Here is a 24,745-nt window from a genome sequence, read left to right as displayed (position 1 = left end):
CATGGTACTAGACAAGAAGCAAAAATGAAGCGGATGGGGAGGCACTGTTTGGCAATAACTCAACGGAGGCCCAGTTCACCAACCAGCTCATATCCATGTATTCAAGATCTACAGATACAGTTCGGCATAGATAAAGCTCTAACGCCCCAAATTATGTGAATGTGCTATTATACCTTAGGTTTTCTTCTCATTTTAACCAAGAAAAGGTAGCACGCAAATCATTATCTTAATGAAAAATATTCTCGGACATGGTCGTGAAAAAGATACTACCTCCATATCCATCCCTAAATGTTTGATGTAACCAACGGCAAACATTTAGCGATGAAGGTAGTAGCACACAAACCTTACTTCCTCCATTTTTGAGATTTTCCTTATGTATATAAACCGTGCTAGCCTATAAATTTTCCTTAGGGCCATTTTTACTCCCACTTCCATGACCTGCGAAAAGTTCAATGTAAGCTGGTATTCCCAGCACGTGTCTGTAGAACACTATCATCTGCTTTCTATAAAAGCAGGAAGTATTTCTGGTTAAAAAAATATGACCTGCGAAAAGTTCTAGTATCTACACCCGTATTCAAATGAGGGGATTTGGTTGTTACGCCAAAAAAATTCATTTTAATTTCCTTTTGAATCCCGACCCCGTATGCACTGATGGACGATTTGCTGGTTTGCCGCTATGTGGGGAAGCTGGCACCTGCTTAGAGTTCACATGCGCAGTCCCCCACTGTTATCTTTTTCTCTCCGCGAAGAAACGGAAAAAGGGAGTGCATATCTGCCTGCTTCCCTGGCCTAACTTTTTGCTGTAAAGGAAAAAAAAAAGCAAAGGCACGTGAACTCTGAACAGTTTCCCTCCTCTCCATTTGTTTCCATTCAGCCCTTCTCTCTTTTGAATTGCGATTAAGATGTTGAGATCTAAGGGATTATTTCTATATTATTTTTGAAAATACGGTACAGACACATGCATTCTATAAACACATACTTACATCTATAAACATGCACTCACATACATCATATCCCTATAAGCACCTCTGAGCAGTTGATCTTGCCAGTTTTTAAGATTAACGAAGTCATCATAATCATCTTTCATCGACCGGCATGTCACCTATTATTGAAAGAGAATAGTGTCATTAATTACTGAAATTCTGAGAATAAATCTAGAAAAATCAACCTCCAGAAAAAGAACTCCAACCTAGGTGAGAAGATTTCATCATAATTATTCAGACACATTGTATTAGATCATGATCGTACAAAATAATTCGCTACAAATAAAACCACCTACACAAAAGGGAGGCACATTTACGTGTGTATAAAGGTGGACATCGAAATTAATGAGAACCCTGATATGGCGAGATTAGTGGAGATATGTTCATGAGGCGCAATCCACAAAGCCACATGGCTGCCAGTCTTTATCTTGCAAAGCACATAAGGTTGCCATCCATTATTGAAGCAACACGAGGAGGACCATTTTAGCCCCATGTATGTTGCAAGTTCAGACCGACCTCTAAAGGCACAGCAAGCCAGCTAGGCAAGTAAAATGGTCTCGTTCTAATCTCACCACAATAAACAAATAAGAAAGGAAACTTGCATGAAAAAAAAAGAAGAAGAAAAATAACTTTGCTGGCAACTGCAGTACATATGCTACCTCCTGCGGTCCTGCCTACCTACTAGGAATAGGATCGGTAGTCAGTTAATCCTGCTACAGCTAATCTAGGCATCCTGTTAGGAAGGCAAGTAATAATTTTACTACTCCTTCAGGTTTTTCTACAAGCCGTATTTCATTTTGTTATGACAAGATCAACAATTACTCTATTAATATTTCATTTATGTGATATGAAATTACAATAAGAAGAATGTATTTTTGAATATAATCTAATGACATCAACTTTGTTATATTAATTAATAAGAGTTTTTTTGGTCAAAGCGTTGTCCTACTTAAACAAAATGCACATTGTAAAAAAAATCTTGGGAGTATTTATTATTTTAGACACTGACATGGTGTTTATACATTCATGTTTTTTATTTTTTTTTTAATATCTGTATTAGTAGATTTGGTAAAAGTATGGTAATATGAAGATAGTTTTCATGGCAAGTACTACCTCCGTTCTTAAATATATGGCACGATTGACTTTTTCTATATATCCATTTTATATGACAAGTTTTACATAATTTTTTGTGCATACAAGTGATCAAAACCTCTAACAACTTTGTCTAGAAATTTCTCAAAGGCACCTCTCCTTTTAGGCACAGTTTTGTTTTACCCTTGAGATTATGAATTATTGCAGGTTGTGTATTGGATTGACAAACACACACGTCCCAAATTATAACCATCCATATGACGTATTGTCACAATTCAACAATCAACCCCTCCATCCTGCAACAACTGACACCTGGTGAGACAAACGGGGCCTTGGGATCGAATAAAGTTACTAATCCACATGGTATTTAATTTGAGCCAAGCTGATTCTCCTATGCTCTCTTCCTAGACAAGAAACCATTATATAGTCAAGCACAATGGGATTATGGATCCTTGGCACGGGGTCATTTGGATTTACCGAGAAGGTGAGAACTCTTAGGCAATATTTTCCAACTTTTTTAAAAAAATAGCCAAGTCCATGAACAGGGTTGTCAAAAAGGGCCAAAGAATTATTTGCAGGTGATGAGGTGAGTTAGTTTGAAGTCAACGCTAAGGCCTCACTTTGAACTTTGAGTAATCTTCGTGATTGACTTATTCTCGTACAGCGGCGGAGATGTGCATCTTCATCCTGAATTTTGAAAAAGTTTCTGCAAAGGTCCAACTTCAAACGGGTCCAATCTGCCATGGACCATGTCTAGGTCTACTGGACTTGAGTACCACAGGCTGTGCATGGAGGACACAGCTAGCTGTCATGGAAGGCACGCCTACGCATGCTCAATTGGACCTGTAGCCAAAAAAATTTGTCACCTCTTTCGTAGAGTTCCAAAAAAAACACTAGAATATGTACACATTCTTTAAGAGTGGTCCAGGAAATAAATCAAATACTTACTTTCTGGTAAGCAGATACTGTTGCTAGTACAATGATTGCGTAATGATTGTTAGAAGAATCACCCTCTCCTTCCATCTCTGAAGATTCGTGCATCTCCGTCTAGATTTAGCTAACTAAAAAAATAATGAAAAAAATAGAAGGGTCTTTTTGCATATACCCCCTCCGGCTATCCTACACGCATTTGAACATCGTCGGGTGCGCGGTATGTTTTAAGAAAATTACACGCACTCTTACCATGGCATCAAACGATGCATGCGTGTAAATTTATTTGTAGTGGTAAGTATACACGCTCCATGGTCAAATACATTTTAACGTGTTAATTGTCTGTACACTGAGAGGCAGAATTACTGTTGCTGATCAGTAAAGTTCTGAACCGTGTCACGGTGGAAAGGGGACAAAATAAGCTGTTGCTGACCGAGCAGCAGCAGCAGCAGCATTTGTTGGTTGCAGAGCGCTGGACGTTGCAGCCTTGCAGGTGTCCTTGCTGTCTGTCTGGAGTACTCTGCACGCAGAGCCAGAACCACCTACCCTCGTTTTCGGGCCCTTGTGTAGCTCGGAGGAGAGCAGTACCACACGATGACGAGCAGTCAACCACATCACAGAACCTACAGGTTTTGTGAACCTTTCTTGGCACGCAGCTATTTACTTTGCTCATGAATAAGACAGATCGATATGCATAGGCTTTCAGAGGAAAAAACACAATGTTCTGTCAAACCTTTTCAGAAAAATACAAGCATATGGATAGTACATTTCTTAATTGTGTGTATATGGGCATTATGCTGAAATCTGAGATCTTTGTTCGGTTAATCCTCTTTCTTAAGGGTATCAGATCGGAAAAGATTGAGATAGATTTCGACTGCGGGGATTTAATTCCTTCCAATCCCACTAAACCACACAAGCCTTAAAAGTCATCAAAATCATCGTCTAACATGAACCTAGGAGAAAACGTGAACTCCTTAATTTGAAAAGACCTAAAAAAAGCATGTCAATGGGTCCTAATCCATAGCTGGTGGAGCCTACAACAAAACAATTGATGGGCTATCTATGCATGCATTTTTTTTCTCCTTTTCTATAGCTTTGTTCAAACAAACAGCGGCAGTACCAAAGTTTTTTTCCCACTCTTTTAATCTTGGCATTTTTTGACCAGAGGAAGAGCCAAAGCACAAGCTTGGCTGAAAACCAATTAGAGGCGTTTCTTCAAAAAAAAAACAATTAGAGGTTCATGGACTGCATCAACATGACTGCAACTACTTCTTCTATATTTCATCTGCATTAACATAGTTCTTATCTTAGTACTATACTAAATCACAAATTCACAATGCTTCCAACTGAAAATGCTAAAAAAAAAGAAGTTGGATAAGGCCATGTCTGAAGAAGCCAAGGAAGCAAGCGCCTTGAAGGAGCCGGAGGTTGAAGGAGGACGCCAGCGTGGCAGATTCCATCCCCTCCCCTCCAGAGGGGCATATTCCACGTGCTCCCAGGACCCACCCGTCCCCACACGGCCAGGCGCCTGCGTGGACGCGGTTCACGCCGCGCGATGGACACGAGCCGTCGGATGCGGTGGCGGACGGCGGATCGTGTCGCCCGCGTGGACGACGGTCGCGTGGTCCGAGGGGGTCTTGGTCTCTAGCTAGTGGGGTCCGCCGGACCGAGACCCATTAATTTCGATTCACCTGGAGTTTTGGAGGGTCTTCACAGGTGAGTCCCTGTATGTTTGGGGTATTACGATTTTGGGCTCGGTACGGATAATTTTTCTTAAATTCTTGAGCGAGAATATTGGCAAATACGCCATTGGATACGTGTATGGCAACGGGCAACTGGGCAAGGATTTTGTGTAGATTCAGCCAAGGGTGTAGGGGAGGGGGCTGTGGACTTGATTCATTGAAAAATCATTGCCAATCCTTTCTCTTGCCAAGATCGTATTCGGTAAACTTTTGGTTTGAGACTATATTTAGGTACAAACTTCTTTCTTCTTGATACTTATTATTATATTGATCTTTCTGCTAATATTCTTTTTTTTCAAATTATCAGCCTGTAACAAATCACTGGCATTCCTAAATTTGGCAAGGTGTGAACATGTTGCCAAAATTAATTGTGCCACAGGCATAGGTTAGGCACATGATAATCTGTTCCCGTTAATTCATGATGCCTAAGTCTTGATGATTACACTTCAAGCATCTAAGCTAGATCCATGTTCAAAATAAGTATCTTATGCATTTTTCCCTTCGATTGCGCATAATAATAGCATATATTTCTTTTCCTACTGAAAAACACATGTGCGCATGCACATACACGTGCTATATGTTTCTTGGGATATTACATTTATCTTTTTATTCTTCATGTAAGCGGAATATTATATCCCTTTACATTTTCTTGTGTCAACATAAATATTATGTATCCGAGTAAATACAAGCACTATTTGTTCACATTTTACATTGTGCTATCTGAGATACCAACAATGGAAAAGCTTGTAGTATTTATTTTTCGAGTAGATAAACGCATACACTTAAGGAATCCAAAAATTGTAAAACCACAAATATTTCCATACAAATCCTACGGAGATATCATCGGAAATTCCAAATAGAATAAAAAAGGCAAGTCCATCTAGCATTTTACGGTGGATTTATATACATACATGTGTAAATATCTTATTCTCCAAGGGCTACGCGGCAAATAAAAGTCCCGGCCCCTTAAAATTCCCACTTCGTCTTGCCCCTTTCCCTCCCGCTTCCGACCGCTCGCCCTCTCCTCGCTCCACTCCCCATGACGGCGACGGCGACGGCGACGGCGGCGGCGGCGGGGGCGTAGGGGACGGAATCAGCGCGGCCGCACCAGTGCAGCAACCGGGGGTTTGTGTGGAGCAAGATGGCGGCGCCGGCGTCAGCGGCGGCGGCCGGGCGCGGCGGGGGCATGTCGTCGGACAACGCCAAGGGCCTGGTCCTCGCGGTGTCGTCGAGCGCCTTCATCGGGGCCAGCTTCATCGTCAAGAAGATGGGGCTCAGGAGGGCGGCCGACTCCGGCGTCCGCGCGGGTGAGTGAGGGGCCCCCCTGTTCGCCGCGTCCGTCGGTGGATGCCCGCTCTGGTGTCTGGATCTCCCCGCGCGTCGGTGGGTGGGTTGGGTTGGGTTGGTTGGCTCGCACGACGGCGAGGCCCGTCGAGTTGTGCCGTGCCAGACATGTGGTTGCTTCGCTGTATACTGGAATCGGACTGGAGCGTTGAAATTGATTTCTTGTTTTTTTTTGGTTTTCCCTTTTTCCACGCGGTTTCGGGTGGGTGTTCTTTGTTTGGTTGGTGAGGCCGAGGGATCTGTGCGCGGTAGAAAAAATGTGGCGCGCTGTTCTTGTCGGTGGTAAACTGGGAGTCATACTGAGTCCAAGAAATTTCTCCCGTGGCGGAAATTTGGGGGCTCTGATCGGAGTTTGTTTTTCCTGAAGCTTTTCTTTTTCTTGATTTAGTTTGTCAGAGGAGCCTAGTTGACTCCGAAAAGGTCAATTTCTTTGGCTGTGGTAGATTTGGTTGCGGAAACCAATGGAGTCAGCCACTGAATTTAGTCCAAGACGCTTCATGTTTCTTCGCATTGCAACTGGATGGATTGATCGATTCTGTTTTGCGTGGTGGTATAAAAGTTGCAATGATTTGACGGCGCGGTCAAGTCTTACCTTGGAGACTTGGGGTCTGCGCTGCTGCAAAAAAGTTTGCCTGCAAAAGTAGTCCAATCAAGTCAAGGCCTATTTCCTTCGTCTCTTAAGTTGCAACTTGCCAAGGGGGTCAATGAATCAAGTAAAAAAAGAGAGTTTATTTTTCATTTGGTTAAACATTTGTTTATTAGAAAAAGAGCTAGGTGAGTCTGAGTTTTCAGTGTGCTGAGACAATTTTGGTTAACAGTCTGTGCATTGCATACCGAGTCCGATAAATTTACTGATATCTTTCTTCTGTATCTATAAATAATGTCGTTATGGTTTCCATAATTTTTTAGTGCATACTGTAATTAGATGTTTTTATATACATAAACCAGGATATGGAGGATTTTCTTACTTAGTGGAGCCTCTTTGGTGGATAGGCATGATTTCTAGTAAGCCCTCTTTCTTTTCCTATTAAGAGTTATTATTGACCTTATTTATTACCAAACTCCGCAATTTCCTGTCACTTGTATGTATACATTCTTTTTCCATGTTGAGGTTATTGGTTCTTCCTCTAATCGAATGCATAGCATGTTCCATTTGAACATTTCCCCCATTATTATTATTAATCTTGTTGGCTCTCACCCTGTGAGCTAACATTGTCCATGTTATTTTCCGCACAGAAGCATAGTTACTGAAAAGATCTTGCTGAGGATTTGGGGTAGTTACTGCAAATATTAGGGAGAGTAAGGGTTCATTCAGAAAGCAGCTTTTCGTAGTTTCATAGGTGCACTGGGCCATGAAAAATGCCATCACAATTGGGATCCTATCATCTGAATGAAATACTTCATTATTAGCACTGTTTGATGCCATTTGATCTTCTCAAGGAATCTCTGTAAAATCTCTGTTGAACTTTATTCAAATGAATTGGATGGAATCAGATTGTGTAGTTTCTTAAGTTCGCTAAGTGCTTTCTGTGTAAGCAAAAGTTGCTGCTTCAGCCTTATCTAGGAGAACATGCTGCTGAAACTTTTAGAATGAAAGAAACTTGAAAAATGTTTACTTACATGTCTTTTGTGCACAGTGATTGTAGGTGAAATTGCTAATTTTGCTGCTTATGCATTCGCTCCTGCTATTCTTGTCACTCCTCTTGGTGCACTCAGTATAATCATCAGGTATGTTTAGAAGATTACATGTCAAACTTACTAGCATTGTAGTTTACCTAGCTAGATATTAATGGGGATGACAATCGTTTGTAAATTTCTGCAGTGCTGCACTTGCACATGCCATTCTACAGGAGAAACTGCACATATTTGGTATACTGGGTTGTGTTCTTTGTGTTGTTGGGTCCATCACAATTGTACTCCATGCTCCACAGGAGCGTGACATTAATTCTGTAAAGGAAGTTTGGGATCTTGCAACTGAACCAGGTATTTAATATACTGAGACCAGACTGATCACATTATCGTCGTTAGTCCTTGTTACAATTCTCATGGGTAGATTTATTCATTATTGGTTATTGTATTTGCAGCTTTCCTTTGCTATGCAGCTATAGTAGTTGCAGCAGCCTTAGTGCTTATATATTTTGTTGTCCCTCATCATGGTCAAACAAACATAATGGTGTACATTGGAGTTTGTTCTCTTCTGGGATCACTCACGGTATGTTTCTCCCCACATAAATAGATCAAGCATAATCTTTTTCATGTTTCTCTGCAGGGATTTCATACTAAATTCCATTTTTATCTGATAGTGAGAAGTTTTGCAGGTTATGAGTGTAAGAGCTCTTGGAATTGCTTTGAAGCTAACATTCTCAGGAACAAACCAACTATTCTATCCTCAGACTTGGGCTTTTGCAATAATTGTGGCCACGTGTGTGAGCACTCAGATTAACTATCTAAATAAGGTAATGTTCTGTTTTTCCACTCTTACTGTTGTCATAGGTTGTCGGCCACCAGCTTCACTGAAGAGATTATTATTAGTCTAACCCAAAGCAAATTTAGCTTGTAAGATTCCACGCTGCGTAACTTGAGTTCTAATTTTGTGAGTGTACAATAGATACTAGACAAGTAGACATATTAACATTTGAAGTGATTCCTTATATAGGATCAAGTTTTGACACATAGATGACCCTAAACTAACGTGACCAATAATTGAAAACGGAGGGATTACATAACTGATTGCAATGTCTGTTTTCATGAGCATACATATTATGTGAAGTTGATAGCATTACTTATGCAAACAAAAGGAAGCGCATGCAGCTTATTTTATACTCTGTGATATGTGTTTGAACTGTCACTTGCAGTCCTTATTATATCAAAATGGTCTTGTATTATTTTAAAATATGGTTAATAAATTTCATGCAAGCTAAGTTAATGTGTTTTCCTCTTTAAATTGCAGGCGCTGGACACCTTTAATACAGCAGTAGTCTCACCAATATATTACGTGATGTTTACATCACTAACAATTATAGCCAGTGTGATAATGTTCAAGGTAACTAATTTTCATAAGAAACAATGCACATTTTTTGTTGCAAAATGCTATAAATTTAGGCTTGCTGTTTAATCTACCTATATTTTGTTCTTAAGTGTTCTTGTGGAGTGGTTTACTAGAAAATAGATCTCAAAATGATAGGCATTTGGGCCTTTAGCATAATTCTAATAGAAGTTCCCACGTTATTGGCTTGGCTTTGCCGAATGCAAACTCCAGGGCTTCATAATTTGGCCATAAAGCCATTTAATTCCATCTATATATACTTGCTGTTGAAGTCGTGCTAAGTTTATCTATATATTGACTCCAGTCATTGCTGCTGTAACTAAGTTTATCATCGGTTCGTTTCTTGATGTGCAGGATTGGGACCATCAAAATCCAACGCAAATTGTTACAGAGATGTGTGGTTTCCTGACTATCCTTTCTGGGACATTTCTTCTTCACAAGACCAAGGACATGGCTGACAGTATGTCATAATTCATGCAATTTTTACACATCCCTGAGAATGTTTGTTTTTGTGTGTTGAGATTTTCTTGCCGAACAGGTCCTGGACAATCTTTCTCCACAGAACGGCTAAAGCATGCTAGTCGGAATGGGTTTGCCATTGAAGTCATGCCACTAAAATGTCAAGATTCTGTGGATGATGAGGCCTTGACGCTGTCACTTCCTAAGGCTGACAATGGCTACCTAAAGGAAGAGCATCCTCTTAGATATAAATACTCGAGTATTGTCTGATAGATAATTCTTCGCCAACCTTTGGCAGGATATCTTGGGAATCTTTTTGCTCACAATGGTCAGCCAAGATTAATTGATGTAGAACTGGAGTTGAAAGTTTTACCTCAACCTGGCCTTGGATAGATTGAGATCACAGATTATAAGTTGTCAACTATTGCTTGCCTGTTTCTGGAGGATGTTTTTTTTGCTAAGGAGCAAGCCAGAAAGATGCCGAATTCAGGCCAAAGAAGTGTTAGTCATCCAGGAATACCAGTTCTGGAAAAGCATTTGAAGTGTATTTAGAGACAGTGATGTTGTTCACTATACTATTTCTTTTTCTCATTTTAGGAAGTCATGTATTAGCTGCAATGTGATCTTATCTGATTTCTAGGAAGATGCTATATAGAAACGTCAGGCTTCATTTTCTTTACCTGTAATTACGTCATAAATTGTTGCCTACTTGTCAATGTATATACTGAGTCTGTGTAAGTATCAATTCATACTTTATGATAAGCGACCCCTTCTGATAAACAGTTGATCACTCTAATTTTGATGTCTCACATTGCAAATATTTTTTCATTATGCCTCATTGTGCATTCCTTTTATTCGTGGTGTTTAAAAATGCAACTTTTCGGACCATTAGTGTGATTGATGCTACATAGTTTAAAAACTTTGATTAAAGGAGAATTTTGTGGATGACTAGTTTCCAGTGTACATTGATTGTTTTAAGTGTGTAGCGGTTGCCATGCTTCGTAAGTTTTCAGGATATCTGATTGCAGAAAGCCAGAAAACAATGGAAATGGTTGTTGAAGGGAGGAACAGAGTTGCACCTCAAAAATATTCTTTTACTACTACATTGTTTGCTCCAATTATTTGGTACATTGAAGGGAGGATGCATAGTTATTATGTATTCAAGGTAAATAAAGCATTCTTCTATGAATTGTTTTGCTTTTTTGTTGCTTCATGTTGCTACTACATTGTCTGATCCAATCCTTTTACAATTACTCCTTTCTATGCTCTACCAAATTCTTGTTTATGAAATTTGTCAAATTTTTTTGGGAGGGTCCAGTGCAACTTAGGGCAATCCCAACCCATAGTGTCAATGGGTAGTGTCCATGTTGCCATATCATCAAGACACCACCTTTAGAAACTACACTCTGCAACTCATGATGTCTTGGTGTGGATTCCTATTGAACTACCTCTCTCTTCTCCACCTATCATATTTGTTCTCCATTTATTATAAAGACACCACCTCCCTCCCAATGCACAATTATAGTATCTAGTGCATAGGTTCTCGTGTTGACACTGGGTCTTGCATGAGACCCAATTTCTTCCTCTCTCCACTCTCTCTCTCGTTTATTATGGTGCCACATAAGCTAAAAATCCTGTGGCAATGTAATTAATGCTATGGAAACCATCCTACATGGAGGGTTGGGGATGCCCTTAATGACTATTCTGAGGAATATATTTAGGAAAAAAAATGTTCCAAGCTTCAACCCAGTACCCTGCAGGTGCTTCTAAAATAAGAGCAGAGTACAATCCATCCTGATCAAAGATAGGCTGTGCAGATTATGCATGCATGATTGAATGGCTCTTAGATGGAATAGAATATGCTTATTTACATTATTCATAATCAGAGTTAATGACTGAGATTGATCACAGGAACTTAGTTTCAGTTTCTTATGAGAAAGTTCCATTTTGTTAAGTTTTAGGAACATCAGCTTTTGTTGTCTACGGTTCATGTCATTGTCATCACATTTTTTATTTCAATCATTAAATGTTATGTGCTACATGTAACATTCCTTGTCCAGACGAAAACCAATCCCAAATAAGACAGCATCCACTCAAAGCGAATGATACCTTACTGTTGATCTAGTTATAATGCATCTGTTGATGACTTGCAGGGACCTGCAACCAAGTTTTGAATTGCAATTATGCTTATTCCAATAGACTAATAAATATTACCTCCTTGGATGTGAGAATTGCTTTTATAAATATGAATAGCTACATGCATCTCAAGGCTTGGTACTGAGTTGCAGTAATGGCTAGTGTGACAGTCACAGCGGTTGACACAAGTGATGGTCATCTGCAGTAGCTCTTTTGATCTTGCAACTATTACATTCTGACTCCAACTGCATAAAAGGAGATTGTGAAGGCAACAACGAAAGTAACTGCTGCAACCCATGTAGCTGACCTGAAGTCATCTTCAGTGTGTGCCATATGATCAGGAGTGTCACTGTCTTCTGTATGGTTTTTGAGGCCTGGATTTCCAGTCACATTAAGGATCAGTGATCTAGGCAAGTCAGGCAGGGGTCCGGATAGCTGGTTGTAAGAAAGGAATAAATGTGTCAAACTTTGCAGGCTTGCAAGTGAGGATGGTACCTGACCTGATAAGTTATTGTTTGAAATATCAAGAAACTCCAAGTTACTTAACATTCCAATGCTTGAAGGGATCTGCCCCTGAAGATAGTTGTGATCTAGTTCAATTGCATTCAATTTGGTTGGCATTGTGGGGATGGTTCCTGTCAGCTCATTGTTCCCGAGTGCAAGAGTTATCAGAAACTGTAGTGAGCTGATCGAAGATGGAATCGTTCCATTGAGCTTGTTGCCATGCAAATCTATGTTGCAGAGCTTCGGCAACTGAACAACTCTGGAAGGTATCTCTCCAGTGAATGAGTTCTGACCCAGATAAAATACTTCCAGTTTTTTCATATTGGAAAATGAATTTGGGATATATCCACTAAGATTATTCATTTGGAGCTTCATCACGACCAACCGCTGAAGGTTTCCCAGCTCAGCTGGTAGAGCACCCTGCAGCTTATTTGATGACAAGTCTAGGAGCGCCAAGTTCTTGCATTTGCCCAGTTGTGACGGTATAGAACCGGCAAGCTGATTGTTATTCAACGCCAGATAAACTAAGCTCATCGCATTGCCAATTGTTTCTGGTAGTCTTCCGTTGAGTAAGTTTCCTGCAAGTCTCAGGTGCTGAAGGCTCTGAGAGAAGTTCCCAGGAATGAGGCCTTCAAGCCTATTGGCAGTGAGATCAACAGCCTCCAAATTGTCAGACGAGAGAAGATCAGGCGGCATCTCCCCACTGAGGTGGTTGTAACTCAGATCTAACATCCTAATATTCTTGGTGATTCCTTTTGGAATTGAGCCTTGAAATCTGTTCTGATTTCCTGCAAATCTGCACAGCATGGTGAGGTTCAGCAAGCTCTGTGGTATTGCCCCTCCAAGATTGTTACCTGAAAGGAGCAAAGAGCTGAGTCTGGGAAAGCTCAAGAACTCATCTGGGATCTTGCCTGTTAGATTGTTTCGGCTGAGGTCCAAGAGAGTAAGATTTGCATACCCAAACAAACCCATTGGAATGTGACCACTGAATCTATTGCCGGATAAGGCAAGTTCCTCCAGAAAGGGAACCATGGTTGTAGGAACGGGGCCTTCAAAGTGATTTGATGTCAGGTTCAAGGTCCTCAATTTCGGCAAATAAGTCAGCTGGGTACTTATGTTGCCACTTAAATAGTTGAAGGACAAATCGAGAACCTCAAGATTGGGAAAGCCAGATAAATTGCCGGGTTGACCAGAAAGCCTGTTGCTGCTGAAATTCAACGCTTGCAATCCATCCTTCATGGGGCAAGGAAGATGCTGGCCTGGCAAACTGGTGAAGAAGTTCTTAGAGAGATCAAGGGATTGCAAGGTATCAAGATGGCATATGGAGGAAAGGATGGTAGCATCAGAGAAGCCAAAGCCTGACAGCGAAAGCTGAGTGACCACAGCAGGCATGCTGGACCTCGAGCCAGGAGCGGAGCAATTGACCCCGTTCCATTGGCATGGATCTGAGCTGGCGTTCCAGTTTCCGGTGACGGGTGATGAAGCCATGGCACCACTCACCAAGCTTGAAATACCCCGCATGATGCTGTCTTGCGCCTTGTCCAGTTGCCGTGGCGACGGCTCGGCCATGGCCATAGCCAGGCCAGGGGACCAGAGAAACAGCAGTACGCACACGCAGCTAGTGGAGGCACAGGTTTTGCTCACCTCCATGGCTGGGTGGACTCTGGCTTCAGCCTTCAGCTCGTCCTGATCCCTCGGCAACTCGGGAGACTCAATCAGAGCTTGTAATGGATCTTGTGGAACTGTTTGTGTATTGCAGTAACTACCATCGATCATGAGCTGGAGATCAACGGAATAGAAAAGCAGAGGAGCGGTAGGAAGGGGTCAATGTGGCCAGCTTATTTGAATTTTAGTCGCAGGAAGGGTCAACCTGACGAGTTATTCGACTCGTGGTCTGAAAATTCTACCAGCGTGCAGAGCAAGAAGACCATTCGTCACTCAGGCTGCTGACTGAGTCCTCAAGTCAGTGCCAGTCTCGGCTCGTATTTGTTAGATTGGATTGCGTGGCATGGGTTCGACTCCTATCCACTGTAAAGGATTTGAGGAAGCATGGCTGACACCACGGTACCTGCTCACACTGAGTTGCAAGAAAATTCCCTAGGAGACTGAAGCGGCAGTTTTGTTTTGGCAAAATAAGTATTTGGTCCTTAACTTTATAGTTCGTCCCTCAACTTTCAAATTAACCCTCATTTATTAGAGGTCAAACTCGTTTTTATGATAATATTATACTCCATAATAATATGAGATAAATGAAAAACTCTTTTTTACTCTTGGTTTCATTTTCTCCTCATTTTCCACTGTTTATGTCACTGTTCGTTGCTCAACTATTTTCACAACATTTTTATACGGTGGTACGTAGTTATGTAATAAGTAGCTTTAATTTTACTCTCTATGCATCCGCAATCCAATATGATGCATGTAAATAAAATTCTATGTTCCAAATTAAACACCTCAGCTTCTAAATAAATTTAGAAGGGGAAGGAGTTAAGGGGAAAAATGACTTTTTTAAATAAATTTCATATTATTATGGAGTATAATATCAGCATAAGGATGGTTTTTTTTAACGAACCAAATAGGAGAGCTGCTGATTATATTGAAATGATTATATTGAAAAGAAGAAAAATCCAGATTAGATAAAAATAACAAATAACAACTCTGGCCGGTTGGATTGGGACATCAACTCAAATCGTACAGCCTCATGCACGATACATCACTCTAACTGAACTTATCAATAACACAGGCCAGCTGGATTCGAACATCAACTGCACTACTCAACGAATAGGACTCATCAACCTGTGCCACACCACCACGATGTCTCTAACGAGCAGCCGAGCAAGCCGCTGCCGGCTACGCCACCACGACGCTGCCGACGCACCTCAGCGCGGGCGGCCACCGGAAAGAGAATCTGCACGCGGATGGAGAAGGTCCGCAGGGCTTGCGCCGAGCTCGTGCGGCATCAAGACCGTTCCAGCACGCATGCCGAGCCCTGTGCCACCAGGCGCCACCGAACCACGAGGTGCGGGGCACCCGCACCAGCCTCCGCCTCCGCATCCGCCTAGGTGCATGCCGAGCCCGCATGGCGCAAAGGCTGTGCCAGCGCGCCCACGGAGCCGCCAGGTGTCACCGCGCCGTGAGGCGCGGAGCACCCACGTGAGCCACCACAGCCGCCGCCTGGGCCTACGTCGAGCCCGTGCGGCCGCGCCAGCGCACACGCGGAGCCGCCAAGCGCCGCTGCCCCACGAGGCCAGGAGCACTCGTACAGGACGCTGCCGCCACCGACGCATCCTCCGCCTGAGCCCAGCCGTCCCAACACAACCCCCATGGGAACCGACCGGGAACCACGAGCAGACAACAGATCCGGTAGCGCCCTGTGTAGATCCGGCCTCCGCCCGCGAAGATCAGGCCACCGCTCGCGAAGGTCTTGCCACCAGCCATGGCTATGCAAGCCGAGAAAGAAGAGCGGAGGGAGAGAAAGAAGGGGGCTAGAGCATCTCCAGCAGTGACCTGCAGCAGTGACCTTCGAATGAGACCCTCTACTGTTTGAAGAAGAACTTTCTCTATTTATAGGAGCTAATGTTTTAACTTCAACTTTAACAGTGGCATCTAAATCTTACCTTTTTCTTTTAGATTTAATTAAAAAGTGGGACCTATTTGTCAGTGGATAAGAAGCTCTAAAAACCCTCCAGAAATAGAGGGTGGAGGAAGAGATTTGGAAGCCTCACCAAAATGGGGCTTCAATAAAGGGTCTGCTGGAGTGTGATCACATGTTCCATCTTTCATCTCAAACATTGATCGGGGTTTTCATGATAATTTCTCGATACCGAATTGGCCCGACATTGTACAATTTTAATTGGCTGTTGTGTGACCGTGTGATTTCCATGTTATAATAAAGGACCAAGATGTGATGGACTATCTTCCAAAGGAATTCGGTTTGTCCCAAAATGACCCGCGGTCCTTGATAAAAACACTCGATTTGAGGACTCAACAACATAAAAATAAATTTAAAATGAAAGAGTATGTTATACCAAATTTTGAAATCTCTTCTATTAAAACTCACCGCCGTTTCCTCGCCCCAGGAGCGGCCACGTCGGCAGCGGCCGCGTCCCGTGCCGACGCGTGCCTGCGCGCTGGCTCCCGTGGATGGCCGCCCCGGAGCCGGCGATTTTGCAAAAAAACCCTCGCGTTTAGTGGGAATTGGGCTTTCCTCCCGGAGGCGCAGACCCTATCCGCATCTCCCTCTCCCGTTGCCGCTCGATTCCGCATGGCCGCCGGCGCCGCTGCCGCTCCGCGCGCCGCTCGCACGCCGGCGCCGTCGTCCCGTCCGCGTCCCCGCCACGCCGCCGGTGTCCGCCTCCGCGCCCTCTCTCACGCAGGTCCTTTTCTGCTCCACCCCGCCTGCCCCTCCCCATTGGCCCTCGATTCCGCACGGCCGCCGGCGGCGCTGCCGCTCCGCGCGCCGCTCGCACGCCGGCGTCGTCTTCCCGTCCGCGCCCCCGCCACGTCGCCGGTGCCCGCCTCCGCGCCCTCTCTCCCGCGGATGTTTCTGCTCCACCCCCGCTTGCGGCTCCCCTTCGGTCGTATCTTCCAGATCCTGCTCCCGGCACAGCGGCTGCCGCCGCCGCTGCACGCGCTGCTCCCGCGCCGCCGCAGCCGCCCCATCCGCGCGTTCCCGTCCCGCGGCCGATGCCCACCTCCGCTGCCCCTCACGCCGATGTTGGTGGCCTCCGAGCCGTGTCGACGGCGACGGCGACGGAGGCGTCGGCGCCGGCGGCGAGCGGCGCCGCAGCGCGGCAGAACCACCCGTTCCCGTGGCTCGAAGCGGCCATCTCCGAGCCCTACTACTTCCTTCACCTCCTCGCCTTCTTCTCCTACTTCGCGGCCCGCAGTGCGGCGCTCGCCGCCGCCGACGGAGGGGAGCTACACGACCGCCTACTCCGCCGGGTAAGCTTCAGAGATCCCCGAGTGCTCGATCTGGATCGTGTCATTTGGTTGGTGATTAAGCTGTGCTGGCTCATGCGAATCGGAGTTGGTGTACTTGTTTTTGCAGGAGATCCAGGCAGTGCTTGTGTTCCTCGTGCTCTTCGTAGTGAAGGTGCGATGGTTAATGCCAACTAGAGTTCCTGTGTAAACTTATTTCCTGAATTCTGTGCTGAGATTTGGTGATAAAATTGGTGGGAGTATGTCTTAGCTTCAATGTTGTTCTAAATTGTAATTTGATGGTCATAGGAGAGCACTAGGCGGAGAGATGAAATTGTGGAGTTGAATTGCCATGTGATTCGAACTTGGATCATATTGCCGTCATGTGTAACTTCATATGTTTTATTTTTAAACGAGGCAACATTTTGCGTATATGTTATTTTGCATTTTACATCAGTTATTCTGCAACTCAACATGCTGAACTTGGTGTGGTAAATTTGAAGAAAATGGGCCACTTTTCCATATCCTAATATGGGCCTGGTACATGGTTTGTTTTTATTAATGGAATTAGATATGTATGCTGTAAGTTTCTATCAGATTAAGTATGCAAGGTCCATAGAAATTATAACATTGCAGGTTGTGATGTGAGGATAATGTTGTGCTTTTCGTTGTGGGATACTTCCTCATATTGCAAATATGCAAAGAGGCTTGCTCAGACCTATTCTTTTTGTTGCTGGAAGCCTGGAAGTGGAGCACATTCTTTTACTTGATATGAGATGATGAATCGTGTAAAATCTCCTGAACATGCTTTTTGCTAACTAAACTGTTGATGCTTGGCAGATCGTGAGAGAGGAAACCTGGGAAACATCCATTGCTGATTCACTGCTCTATGCAAAGGTATGCTAAAGTGGGATGATCCTGGTTTCTTATCCATCGTTCTTTGACCCCATATGAAATAATGAATCTTTACTTGTAGTTTTCTTTGATAGAATCAGGTAACTACAGCATTCTGGCCCATTACTGTAGTTAATGTTGCCGAATTCACATTCTGATTCCTTGTCCTGAATTTCCCTGCATTGTAGGGCTTATTGCTGGCAGTTACTTTGGTTATCGACTATTGGTTGGCCCTTGGCTACTTTCTGGGATTTGTTGGTATGTTTAGTTTATCACAGATGATTTTTGTCAATCTATTATCTATGTAACTATTATTACTCTTGGCCAGCATATCTGAATTTGTATATTTTAGACTGGAACGTTGATTCACCAATCTTAATATATCCTATCCCCCCTTTCCTCTCAAATTATTGAAGTGTCTTTTGTTTTCTCTATACATGCATAGAGCACTATAAAGGTAGTAACCCTGATTGGGCTACTTCTCTGTAAGCAGGATGGAAAATATTGTTTGCCCTGCTATCTCATATGCCGTGTAAAGAAGTTTGATGTTTAGCCTGATGAATGCCCCAACATTACTGATTGGCTCGTTCTGATTTCTGAACCAATTGCTGTACAACAGCACTGTTGGTAGCCTGGTTTTGCAATCAGTCAGTTACTGGCTTACTGCCAGATAATATGAAGTGAATGATTTTGTTATATGAGCCCTTAAGCTAGGCGTACTAGAAAGTAGAAAGTACAATAATACAACCTTCTTATAGCTGATATAGGACGTGCTGGATGGAGATTAGCTTGTTGCTCCTTATTTTTCCTGATTTACTCAGCTGTAAGATTATCAATATTTCAGCTGTTACGTTCTAAGATTACAACTGTAGAGTACTGTGCCCCCAGCTTATGTCATGTAAAGGCAAGAAATGACTGGTAGCATTTGAGATACCTCTTGTCTGCAATGATCTTGCTAATCCCAAGTTCTCAACTGCTTCACTTTTTCTCCCCTTTTCTAATGTTTATATACTTTGAATTTGTCATAACTTGTGCTTATATTTTTCCTCCTGCAGTTATATATGCTGTAGCTCAACAACCACCTTATGATGGCCTAGGTATTTTTTATACGTTCTTATTCTATATTAATTATGGATATGACTAGAATGTTTAGATAAGTAAATCTCTGACGGCTGAAAACTGTATTCCTAAGTATTCGATGCTGTGCTTTTAATTTTTAATTGTATCCTTGTTATGCACCCTTGGTGTAATCGTTTGCAACTTGCTCTTTTAGTAAAATTTTACTCACTCATTCCTTGAGAGTAAAAATACGTACAGAAACATCACCTCCTGATTACCATCGACAAAGTTAGCGGCCGATTACAAATGTGGGTGAGGCAATTGCTGCATTGCCAGAGAACTGTATGATATGTACTGCTGCTACTGAACATTGGACGTACCTGAGGGCAGGCCATGGCACTCGATCAGATGAAGGAGCTTGCTAGCAGGGGCCTGTTCTTGAGCGAGACACAGAGAACACGAGAGAACCGCACGTGCTATTGTCTGTCCTAACAACCAAGATGCTGACGACATAAACGATTATATCGTCAAACTGGTTCCTGGAGACGATGTTCAATATCTTAGCTGCGACATAATATCTAAATCAACTGAACATATACCTGATTTTGATGTCTTGTACCCAACCGAATTCCTAAATTCCATCAACACAAATAATTTCCCTATCCATAAACTTGTGCTGAAAAAAGGGGTCATTGTTATGTTACTCCGAAACCTTAATCAAACTACGGGCCTTTGCAATGGCACAAGACTACTTGTGACGCAACTTGGACAGCGTGTATTATGCTGCACAATACTGATTGGCTGCAGAGTTGGTGAAGAAGTTTTCATACCGAGGATCGCTCTAAACACTACAGATGTAAAGTGGCCATTTACACTGCAGCGAAGGCAGTTCCATGTGCGAATATGCTATGCAATGACGATCAATAAAAGTCAAGGACAGACCTTATCAACGGTTGGTCTTTGCCTAAAAAAACCAGTTTTTACACATGGCCAACTTTATGTTGCTGTTTCAAGATCAACATCTAGAAGCGGCCTTAGGGTCCTGATTGAAAATGACAATGGCTCATGTGGTTCGCAGACTCGAAATGTAGTTTACAAAGAAGTCCTGGATGCAGCTAATACGGCATCAGCTTAGACTTGTTTACATAGAAAAAAAAGCACTGTACGTATTTTAGCGTGTAAATATGATTTTATCGGAGTTTGGTGATCTCTGTTGTTGGCTCTCATTTCTTCCGTTTCTGCTGCTGAGCTTGGTGCTGCATGCAAAGTATTTTGATCCTAATATGTTAGTGTGTTTGACTGATCGCAATCCCACATTTGCTTCTTTCTGTCCTACTATTTCTGCACCTAACAGCTCTGTTTCTATACCAACAGATGGGAGACGTTTTGATTGGTGCCCTTATGGTTGGGGACTGCAGTGACTGCTTATGCGTACGTGCCTCTAGGATTTGGGAGTTCAACGATCTTCAAGATGAAACAAAGCTGCTGCATACTGATCTGGTGTTGCTCGATGAAGAGGTACAGTTTATTTTTGTCTGCCTACTCTTGCCTACATGAAGAGATGCTTGCGTATTTTTATTTGCATTATATATCCAGTAACAACATCCATTGGACAGAGTAATATAACAACACCAAAGTAAACTAGGGATATTTCCAAGGATAGAAGCTGTTGTGTTATCATCCGAAAAAGTAAACTAGGGATATACTGTGCATTGTTTGTGATTGTCCAGCCAGATGAATATATTTGTTAGGCATATTCTCAGTTGATTGCTTTGACTATAGCTTGACCATATTACTTGACACATTAATTTGTGACAGTTATTTTTTTACCAGAATTACCTCAACGCATTTACAGCACACTGCTTCTCTAGGATTTTGTTTATTCTTGTACTGACTGATCTTACTGACTCGTTCTACAATATATGCTAACTCTGATTAATCTATACAGGGAAGTAGCATTCATGCACAAATCTACCCGCCTCTCCCTGAAAAATTCAAACCTTTGTTAGAGGAAGGAAGAGTTTACAATCTCTCCTTTTTCCAAGTTAAAAAGGCGAACCGACTTTATAAACCAGTTCAAAACGACATTATGATCAGCTTCACAAGATGGACTACAGTGGAGGAGGTTGTTGAGATTCCACTAGCTTTCCCAGAATTCACCTACTCCCTTACTCCCATAGAGAAGCTCCCATCAGTTTTGGATAACAAAGAGTACTTTACAGGTAAGATTCCATAGGCCAATACATTCTATATGTATGCAGGTAAAAAACAAATAAAAAGCTTCTCATGCATTGTTGTTCTCCATGTTAGATGTGCTTGGCGCAGTCACAAAGATCTCGGATGCTTTGCCATTACGGCCAAGATCCCAGCAAGTTCATACCATGAAAAGAACTGTGACAGTATGTGATGAAAGGTTAGTTTTACATGCTTTATTCTATTTTGCATGGCAGCAGGTTCTGCACCTATGTTTGTATAATATTGTGTGTCTGCAATTTCACATGAGCAGTGGTGCTTCTCTGGACGTCACGCTTTGGGGTGAGCGAGCCACTTCATTTCCAGCTGAACAACTTCATAAAGATGGACAGCATTCACCACAAATTGTAATATTTGTTGGCACTCTTGTGAGGGGCTATGCTGGTGCTGGTATGTATATCTAACAACTGTATAGTGGCAAGTGTTGTACCACTATGCTTAAAACCGTTCCTTGCTGTTTTAGGAACCATCTCATTGTCTGGCGGCTCATCATGCAAGTGGTATATAAATCCTGATGTCCCTGAAGCAAAAAAACTTATTGCCAGGTCATGTGCCCATCTAAAGCATTATTGATACTCACTACCAGCATTTGTCTATGTACTAACTAACAACTAACCTCTTTTCTTACCAGCATGAAAAGCGTGCACCAACCAGTCGCACACGCTCCACAAGTAAAATACAGTGAGCCCAGAACTTCCGTTGCAGAACACAGGAAAGTATCTGATATCAAGTATCTTCACCCCTTCAAGAACAAGGTCATTCCTCTGGCACCACATTCGAAACGATAGACCTAGCTGGCTATATAAGGCTGCTTACTTTCCTTGTATATTTTACAGAAAGTAGAATGGTTGGTTACAGTAAAGATAATGAAGATTGATAAGTCATGGTGGTATGAGTCGTGCAAGAAATGTTTCAGGACAACTAGGCCTCATGGCAACACCTACAAATGCTCTAATCCAACATGTAGCACCATTAGTGCGCCTAGCCCAAGGTACAAGTCATACTTGCTACACTACTATCCATTTTTTTCGTCTAGAGGTTATCTTCTTCACAAGCACATTAGACGTATACAACTTTTACTAATTGATTCTCTCACTGCAGGTACAAACTGGTCATCATTGCTGGGGACGAGACTGGTGACACTGAGTTTGTCATGTTTGGACGCATAGCGCAGCGTCTCATAAAAAAGACAGTCGATGCTCTCATTGCCAATAATCCGCCTGGATTTATCCCTGACGAGATCACTAGACTATTGGAAAAGGTTTTCACGTTCAATGTTTGCTTCACAGAGAATACAATTTCTTCTGGCAATGTCTCTTTCCAGGTCAATACCATTGTTGCGGAGATTGACGATGGGAATCCTATTCCACTAACGCCGGTTGGGTCACAGTCATCGTCAGCTGTGCTCTCGCACCATGCAGGCACCAGTGTAGAGTGCACACCAGAAAAGGACTCTGACTTCACTTTACCTTCACCATGAGCCAGAACACAGGCTACTCATGCATCAAGCACCACACCTTCTAAGACCGTGATGCCTGACACTGGGCTACCAACTACACCACGGAGCAGCACAAGATCTGATAAGAATAAGGTAGAATAGTTCTCGCAGCCTGATGTGCAAACACATGTTTTACTTCAAGACTTACTCTTGTCAAAATCTCATGTACAAAATTACAGGCAGTGCAGGACAAGGACAGCCGCCTTCCAAGCGAGGGTCCTGTTACAGTGTCACCAATTGTACCAACTTATTCAACGCCTGAAGCGCAGCAAAGCACAACTAAGAAAAGGTCAGCACAACATTGTTTGATTCCTTTAGATATTTCAGTTCATACCACATAATTTTGTACATCACTAAGGGATAGAATAATGGTTCTAGAAACCGTGCATCACTCGAGAGAAAAACTGCAAGGAAGATTGTTTTGGATGATGGTGACAAGAATGACAGTGGGGATGATTCCGCTGCTCCCCCTACTGGGCCTAGGTATCTCCCACTATCTGCTTAATTGATATTGCATTGTGAATATGGCTAAAAAATGTACAATGTATGTAATCTGGCCTGGTATCCAATACATTAACAGGTTAATAACTAGAATGTGGATGCAGTTCTGACTTGGCCCAGTATTTATTTGCCAGCTTACAGCTACATACCTCTAATTTTGTGTGGCTCTCTCAGGATATAGGTATCTTTAAAATGTCTGCCTCTTGCTTGCAATCAAGATTAACTTATAATTGTGTGGCGTGAGGAATTTGTTTTGATGCGTGTGGTGTGGATCACAATGCAAAGGAACCAGCTTGGGTTACATTGCACAGCATTTATTTCATTGAATGCAGAATGTGCTGCCATGCCCACGCCATGGTAATAAATCCTCTTTAGGCTTAAAAATAATAGAAAAATAAATGACAGGCTGGTACGTTACTCTGTTTACTTAAACGACCATGAAGATGAGGTGGTATGTCGCCTGCCACTACACCTTATAGGCCTATTTGTTTCTGTGTCTGGTGGCAGTGCTCCCTGGAGAAATACGTTGCAGAAAAGTGGGGATTCTTGTGCCTTGCATTTCTGTCGGTTTGCGTTCAAAGTTTGATTATTTCTAGCGGTGCAGTGTGGAAACGTGCAGCGCTCGGTGGCATTTTAGCTGTTCTGTTGGTGATGCTGCCAGCTGTGAATACAAATGGGGACTATATGGTCATCCTTGTCTAAATATGTTTACATTTCAGTCATTTTACCTATTCATTTACTATACCACGTTTAACCCTTATAATATAACTAGCTGATTAGTGCATTGTGCCTATTTATGCTTTGGAATTTAGGCTGTTCTTCTATATCTGGATCTTGGATAGGCTGTCCTATGCCTAAGTAATGTGATGACCTCTTTTCCTATATTACTTGAAAGTTTTGTTGAAACTACTATAGAAAAGAATAAAAGGAGTACATTGAATAAATGGAAATGTTTTGTGATGTGCATAACCTTTTAGTGGTCCTATATTTTCTGAGAGATTTTCTTTGGGTTTAGCTAAGTCCTAGATGAAAGTTTCCAGTTAATAATCTTCAAGTGACATGCATAACCTTTTAGCTGTTGCTTTATTGTCTCGGAGATTCTCACTGAGTTTAGCTAAGTCCTTGCTCTAATATTTTTTTTGATATCCCTATTTGAAAGGCGATTCTACATACTCATCAAGAATAGGCTTTTGAAAATGCTAGAAGTAAATCAACGTAATGAAAAATTAGTTTTAGTATGTTATTATGCTTTGTCCTTACTATCCTCTATCATTGATTGAATTATCCCTGATGGCCTCTTTTTTTCTGTACAGCCCAGCCAAAGATGACGCCTAACCGAAACAGGGATTCTCCTACTTTTGTGTCATGCTTTTATGTTCATATGGAT

General features: G+C 42.5%; 4 protein-coding genes across 4 annotated transcripts; 3 read left to right on the top strand and 1 right to left on the bottom strand.

The window, feature by feature from the left end:
* The first annotated feature begins 5,722 nt into the window (after nucleotides 1-5,722).
* LOC112902941 (probable magnesium transporter NIPA4) lies at nucleotides 5,723-10,392 on the top strand. The gene is made up of 9 exons (XM_025972139.1): nucleotides 5,723-6,054; nucleotides 7,040-7,096; nucleotides 7,729-7,819; nucleotides 7,914-8,074; nucleotides 8,176-8,303; nucleotides 8,410-8,547; nucleotides 9,042-9,134; nucleotides 9,492-9,597; nucleotides 9,676-10,392. Exons 1-9 carry the CDS (start codon nucleotides 5,889-5,891, stop codon nucleotides 9,864-9,866), a joined length of 1,131 nt encoding a protein of 376 aa, XP_025827924.1. The 5' UTR covers nucleotides 5,723-5,888; the 3' UTR covers nucleotides 9,867-10,392.
* Nucleotides 10,393-11,821: 1,429 nt separating this feature from the next.
* Nucleotides 11,822-14,362, bottom strand: LOC112902940 (probable LRR receptor-like serine/threonine-protein kinase At4g36180). Its single transcript, XM_025972138.1, has one exon. The coding sequence runs from the start codon at nucleotides 14,010-14,012 to the stop codon at nucleotides 11,961-11,963; it is 2,052 nt and encodes a 683-aa protein (XP_025827923.1). The 5' UTR covers nucleotides 14,013-14,362; the 3' UTR covers nucleotides 11,822-11,960.
* A 2,557-nt stretch (nucleotides 14,363-16,919) lies between these two features.
* On the top strand, nucleotides 16,920-19,191 carry LOC112903538. The gene is made up of 5 exons (XM_025972802.1): nucleotides 16,920-17,177; nucleotides 17,284-17,328; nucleotides 17,994-18,050; nucleotides 18,236-18,305; nucleotides 19,103-19,191. Exons 1-5 carry the CDS (start codon nucleotides 16,920-16,922, stop codon nucleotides 19,189-19,191), a joined length of 519 nt encoding a protein of 172 aa, XP_025828587.1.
* Nucleotides 19,192-21,195: 2,004 nt separating this feature from the next.
* Nucleotides 21,196-22,839, top strand: LOC112903537 (replication protein A 70 kDa DNA-binding subunit D-like). Its single transcript, XM_025972801.1, has 7 exons — nucleotides 21,196-21,328; nucleotides 21,417-21,519; nucleotides 21,613-21,743; nucleotides 21,823-21,904; nucleotides 21,991-22,114; nucleotides 22,196-22,350; nucleotides 22,461-22,839. The coding sequence occupies exons 1-7, from the start codon at nucleotides 21,196-21,198 to the stop codon at nucleotides 22,837-22,839; spliced, it is 1,107 nt and encodes a 368-aa protein (XP_025828586.1).
* Nucleotides 22,840-24,745: the final 1,906 nt, after the last annotated feature.

This window comes from Panicum hallii, chromosome 8 (genome assembly GCF_002211085.1).
Source record: "Panicum hallii strain FIL2 chromosome 8, PHallii_v3.1, whole genome shotgun sequence".
NCBI lineage: Eukaryota > Viridiplantae > Streptophyta > Magnoliopsida > Poales > Poaceae > Panicum > Panicum hallii.
Note: the sequence above shows the minus strand (reverse complement) of the source record. Positions and strands in the feature narration are given on the sequence as shown.